The sequence below is a fragment of the Rhinolophus ferrumequinum genome, chromosome 10, assembly GCF_004115265.2.
Source record: "Rhinolophus ferrumequinum isolate MPI-CBG mRhiFer1 chromosome 10, mRhiFer1_v1.p, whole genome shotgun sequence".
NCBI classification, from domain to species: domain Eukaryota; kingdom Metazoa; phylum Chordata; class Mammalia; order Chiroptera; family Rhinolophidae; genus Rhinolophus; species Rhinolophus ferrumequinum.
The window spans coordinates 87,306,539-87,312,538 of NC_046293.1; the positions used below are offsets into that span (position 1 = coordinate 87,306,539).

At 52.5% G+C, this 6,000-nt stretch overlaps 1 protein-coding gene across 4 annotated transcripts in view; it reads right to left on the bottom strand.

Annotated features, from left to right (window-relative positions):
- Nucleotides 1-2,511, bottom strand: part of PRMT8 (protein arginine methyltransferase 8) — an 89,169-nt gene extending 86,658 nt beyond the window's left edge. The window contains exons 1-2 of one of the 4 annotated variants that reach the window (XM_033118479.1): nucleotides 2,496-2,511; nucleotides 1,247-1,379 (exon numbers count right to left, since the gene is read on the bottom strand). In XM_033118479.1, coding sequence (XP_032974370.1) covers nucleotides 1,247-1,321 — 75 coding nt within the window. In that variant the 5' untranslated portion in view covers nucleotides 1,322-1,379; nucleotides 2,496-2,511. Of the gene's footprint in view, nucleotides 1-125; nucleotides 226-1,246; nucleotides 1,739-2,495 lie in introns of those variants that run through there. The other 3 variants (XM_033118480.1, XM_033118481.1, XM_033118482.1) reach the window with 3 other exon arrangements.
- Nucleotides 2,512-6,000: the final 3,489 nt, after the last annotated feature.

A 6,000-nucleotide genomic window follows, 5' to 3' on the forward strand; every position in this document is an offset into this window, starting at 1 on the left:
CATATGGGTAACCATACGTGAAATGTACGGCAGCCCCACCAGACACCTGGCTATTAATAGAGACCGGGAGTTTGCTCTCTGCTTTTCTCCTGCCACCGAGTAAGGGACGATCTTCACACACTTACCCCACTCCGCCCCCACTTCGGCTCACCGTTCCTCCTGGAAGGTAAGGGGACTGCCCACGCTGATCCCCTTCGTAACTACAGGTACCCAGAACCTACGGACTAGTCCAGTTGTAATGACAGCAGGGTCAGTGCCAGGCCAGCGAACACAGCCTTCAGTATTGGGACCCAAAAACCCAGCAGGGCTCTTTGCGGCTCAGGGCCAACTCGAGAGTAGAGAAAGGGCAGCTATTGGGCTGCCGAAGGCGCGCGGGGCGGGGGGGGGGGGGGGCAGAGCGCAATTTGAGGAGCCAGAGCGACACTCAAAAGCTGCTGCGGGACGAGTGGCTGCAGACCCATTTGTCGTTGCAGCCGGCGGCGCGCAGCCCCCACCGCCGGCGCGGGCTCGGCTGCGGCAGGAGCGGACGCTGTCCCTGGTTCTGAAGGTGGCCGCATCCAGCGCTCCCTCCCCGGGTTTGGCGTCCCAGAGGCAGCTCTGTCATTAGAGGATTGCAGACCTCTCCCCGCCCCGAATCTGGGCGGGAGGGTCTGTCGGTGGTACCCAAGTCCTACCGCCGGCTTAGCTTGGCCACCCCCCATCCCCCCAGCGGCCAGGAGCTCTCCGCGGTGCTGCGGGGACCCAGAGCTCAGGGACTCGAGCTTGAAGGGTAAATCTGGGGCAGTGGCTGGAGATAGTCAAGGGACTGCAGGGAGCAGACCTGGACCCAGGATCACCCATCCCAGCTCTGCACAAAGCCGGGACTCTGGAGCCCTAACGGAGCCCAGAGGAGAGGGCAAGGGAGCGAAGCTGCCCAGGAATTGGGACTTGGGGAAAAGAGAAGCGAGCAGCGGGTGGCAGGAGAGGAGATGGGGTGAGAGAGACTCTTTTTGCATTTTCAAGAGGGAGGGGACCTGAGACATGCACTGTCTTCCCCCCACCCCAACACACACACACACACACACACACACACACACACACACACACACACACACACACGGCCGGCGGAAGCAAACGGGATGGAGCGGGGGAAAGTTTGGCACTAGGTGCTGAGCGGCGGCGGCGGCGGCAGCCACAGCGGCGGCGGGGCGGGGGTCGGGGTGGGCTGCCGGGGTCGCCGAGAGCCCCGGCCCTCTCGCCTCCTTACCTCGGTGTTCTCGGCAGCGTTCTCCGCCATTTTCCTCCTTAGGAGCAGGCAGCGGGAGGAGTGTTTCATGCCCATAAGAGCCAGCAAGGGTTTGGTGGTACAGAGATAGTAGAGAAAGAGAGAGCTGGTGTAGCTTTAAAAGAGAGAGAGAAAGAGAGAGAATGGGAGGAAGAAAAAAAAAAAAGCCAACCCAACCCCTCTGCCGGATCGTCAGCAGATACAATCAACCCTGGCTGAGTCTTTCCTGCAGTCTCCACTTTGTTTTATTTTCCTCCCTTCTCATCTGCTCCGGATTCCTTCACACAGTTGCAAGTTCTTCTCGCGCACCCGACCCCTCCCCGCCCCTCTCCACCCGCGCGGCGGGCTGAGCTGGGGGGAGGCAGCCCCGAAGGCTCCGCGGCGGCGGCGGCTCTCTCCCGGCTGCTCGCAAAGTCCGGCGGGCCGGAGGCAGCCACCAACTCCTCTCAACTTCTGCGGATCCGCTGGGCGAAGCAACACGCTTCCTGCACGTCTCTCTTAGGGGCTGAGCCGGGTGAGTGGGGGCGGGGTAGGAGGTTCGGTAGAGCATGCGGCGGCTGGGCGCAGACCGAGGGCCCCCACCGCCCCCGGGCCCGCCCCCTCCACGCCGCTGCAGGGGTCTCTTGGCCGCCTCCACTCCCCGGCGCTGCGGACGACTTGCGCGGGGGCAAAGGTTGCGCGGACGCTGCAGGGCCACGAGGGAGGCTCAGAGCAAGCAGGCTCCGGAGCTGGGCTCTTGCAGGTTCTTAGACCCGAGTGTGCACCCTCCCACCCAGGACAAGCTCTGGGCGAGACTGGGCCCGCTTTACTTCTCTCCCGCCCCACCCCCAACTCTCCCGCTTCTCTGCCAATTCCGGGTCCTTCCTTGGTGAATTAAGGTTTAGAGTTTGCGGAGTGAAGGGTTAGGTGTCTGGGTGAGGGAGGGTCCTTAACTCCTTCAACTCTAGGACTGAGTCTGAATCACAATCGCTCCTTTTCTCACACACTCCTTATCCACGGCGCGGGGGGCTGCAAGCCTCTCCCAGGCTGAGAGGCCGGGGCGAAGGTTCAGCCAGAGGTGGCTTGGTACCGAGGGTGGGAGAAAGTCAAATGGAGGAGTCTGCAGTCGAGTTCCCCTTATCCTAGTTTTCCCTGGCAGACCCCTGCAGACACATTTCTCTCTCCTCACTCCTCCCCCACCGTCACCAGATTTTGAAGTCCCTTTTATGGAGAGAGGGAGGATGTCACGTACCCATTAGGATTTTCTTGATCCTTTTTTAAGAGAGTTTGGGCGGCAGCAGGGGGTGTGAATTTTTATACAATGCATTCTTGTCTTCTCTTTGAGAGCTTCCCCCCGCCCCTTACTGGCCATCTGTCAAGCTGGTGGGAGATAGAACAAGGGGGAGGGGAGCCCCACTCTGTCTCTCCCATTACAACAGGCCACTCAAGCCGAATCCTTCAAAGACAGATGCACTTTCAAGCTTTCAGCCCACAAGTCAAGGACAGGGACCGAAAAGATGCTCCCTGAGCCTCCTGACTCTCTTCACTTCATCCCTGTACTTACATGAATAGATCAGTCCTGCATGCATGCTGTATTTGTTTTTTTAACCTCACCTTTGAGAGCAGGAAGTGTGAACCTGATTGTCCTCAACCCACCCCAGAGTCCGTTGAAGAAAAAGGCCAGAATCTAAGGATGCCTCCATCAACTGGTCCTAGGGGAAAGAGAGGACACATTGCAGTAAGTGGAGGAGGGAGAAGACAGAAGGGGATGGAGAGTAAGAAGAGTGAAAAGAGAAAGGGCAACAGGCTGGAGTTAATGGGAGCGTGTGTGTGTGTGTGTGTGTGTGTGTGTGTGTGTCTGTGTGTGTCTGTGTGTGTGTGTCTGTGTGTATTCAAACCCATTCAACCCAGAGCTAGCCTGGGGTTGTGTGTTAGGAAGGAGCACCTTTAAATGAGAGAATGGCCTTAACCTCCTTTACCTTTTTCTTTCTCAGATCACAGACCTGGATTAGTGTAGGGGGTGAGTGAGCAGTCTTTGGCAATGCCTGGTTATTCTCCTTCCCTTTCACATCCTGCCAACATGCAGAAAGTGGTAGGGGGATAAATGAGGTGAATCTAAAGAATGACTTTACCCTCTTGAGCTCTGTTTTCTCTAAGCAACTTTCTCAGAGACAAAAAGATCCTGACACATCTGATCCCCTACCAAGAAAGTCTCAGTACTTGTACAAGCAAAGAAAATCAAAAAGGAAAGTATTTTCACAGCTCTTTAGTCCAGTCCTCTCCTTTTATAAATAAGGTCCCTGAGATCAGAGATAGGAGGGTATTTGTCTGTGATCCCTCAGCTAGCCTCCTGACTGCAGTCCAACCTTCTCCTCTGACCCACCCCACACCACTGCTCCCTGAGCCATGCCTCCATTCTGTGACTAACCAGGGAGGGGGGGAGCTGAGACAAGCTCCCACCGAAATAGGCTGCTGCCTGTGCGTGATTATGTTGCTATGAGAACCTCAGTGGGTGTGTTTCCTCAGTTCTCTGTTGAAATCTTTCGCTTGGCTTGGCTTCTCCCCAAGCATAGACACGGCTCCCCTTGGAATGGGGAGTGGAGAGGCTGAGATGGAGAGCTGTATTCTCATGGAAAGAGTGTTCCAACCCATTCAACCCAGAGGCAGCCCGGGGTTATGATTGAGGAGTCTAGGTCACCAGGTCGTTCTATAATGGCTGAAGGACATGAGTGAGCTGTCTTGAAAGTGGGTACCCCAATTCTCTGTTGAGCCATTTTGGAGCAGAGAGTACTTGTCCCTGCTATGCTCCCATTTAATTATAAATTCACAAGCAAAATAATTGTTAGCTTAAGACACTAAGTTTTGGGGTGACTCATTGTTACACAGCAAAAGATTACCTGAATACCCATCTCCTAGGGTTTTGAAAATGTGTGATGCATAAAAAATGCCTAGCATATAGTAGGCATTTTATAGTATTATTTTCTCACACTCCACACCATTCACAGGAATTCGGTCTTCTTCAACTTTCTTACATAAGGATATTAGCATACTCTTTTACAAGGTTAATTAATTTTGTTATTCTATGAAGAACTTACTGGGCATCTCTTATATGCCTAGCTCATCAATAGGCACAGGGGTTAGCAAAAGGCAACAAAAGACATGGAACTGAATATTGAGGAGCCCTTAATTTAGTCACCTTGAATGCCTTGAAATGCACAGAACGTTTGTCGAAGAGCTTTGGAAGGGATTTTGATGAGAGGCAAGGAGAAATATGAGATGACAAGAGGTAAAGGGAATTCACCAGGACGTGAGTTAAACGGGCAGTCTGGGACAATAGGTCCTACTAAGTAAAGAAGTCCTAAAGACACATTTTGCTATATCACTTTTCTTACACTAGGTCTTCAATGCAACGCTATTGAATAGCACGCGTGAAGTGCTTAGAACAATGCCTGGCTTGTGGAGAGCACATTGTGTTCATGTTTGCTAGGTCCTGTCCTAGGTCCTGAGTTTAACTTACAGAGCACTTATTATGTGCCAGAGACTCTCCTAGACTTAATGTGTTCTTATGCAGTTCTTTCAACAACCCTTTCAGTAGGTATTGGTATTATCCCCACATAACACATGAGGACACAGAACACAGAGAATTACCCAAGTGGTAAAGTCAGGATTCAAATCTAAGATGCCTTATTCTATAGCATGACTTTCAAGAGTTTAACCAGTTTCTGGGAACAAGGCAGTTGTTCTTAACCTTGGCTGCAGAGCAGAATCATCTAGGGAACTTGAAAAATACCAGCACTTTTGTTCCACCCCCAAAGAGTATGATTTAATGAGGTCTGGGGATCAGGATTTTTTTCTTTTTTTTTTTAGGTCCCTGGGTGATCCTAAGGGGCATTTATGGTTGACAATTTGATAAAGATATTTAGAGGAGACAAAAAGACCAGCAGAGAATGGAGGTCCTTAAGTTATAGTAAGGGCCCCCCAAAACTACAAGGACACTCACATTATAGAAAAGTCCATTTCAAACACAAAGTTTCTTCAAAGCCACAAGGTTCTTGGAAGAAGTTGTGCTGATGGTTGACTCAGCTTGCAAAGATTGGAATGAGACTCTCAGGGAAAAGTTTCCAGCTTTATGAGATGCCACAGAGAAAGTGAATTTCCTGTCACTAGAAGGGTTCAGTTAGACTAATTACTGGGCACAGCTACTCCTGCAAACCCTAGAAGGCTGAGCAAGGCCCATAAGGTCCCACCTGCCCTATACTATGACCACTTAATTGTCTCCTTTCCTCCGTGAGCCCTCCAGAAGGTGAAGACTACATGTAGTAGCTCAACTTCAGGAATCAATCAACACTTCCTTTGCTGCCTCCCAAAACCCAGGGCCCAGGGTATCAGGATGCAGTTTCTCTAACCTGTAGACCACACTGTCTAAGAAAGCCAGGCTCTGGCTTGTTCAAGTGTGGTCTCTGCAGTAAAAGGCGATGTATGAGACATGGCATGTGGCTTCCCTCTCCTCCGCTCGGGGAACCTCACATGTGGCCAGGACTCACATATGGCTGAGACACGCTGCAGTGAATCCGTGGCTCCTCAAGAATCAGGCCACAGCCATTATCCATCACCACCTCCTGGCAGCTAACCCAGCAGTGTTTGTCATGTTTTCTGGGCCAGACGGGAGTCAGGCCAAGGCTGCAGCAGCCAGCTACCTGGCTGAGCCTCCAGGGAGCCCCACACCTGGGCAGTTCTCCTGCATAAAAGGCTCTACA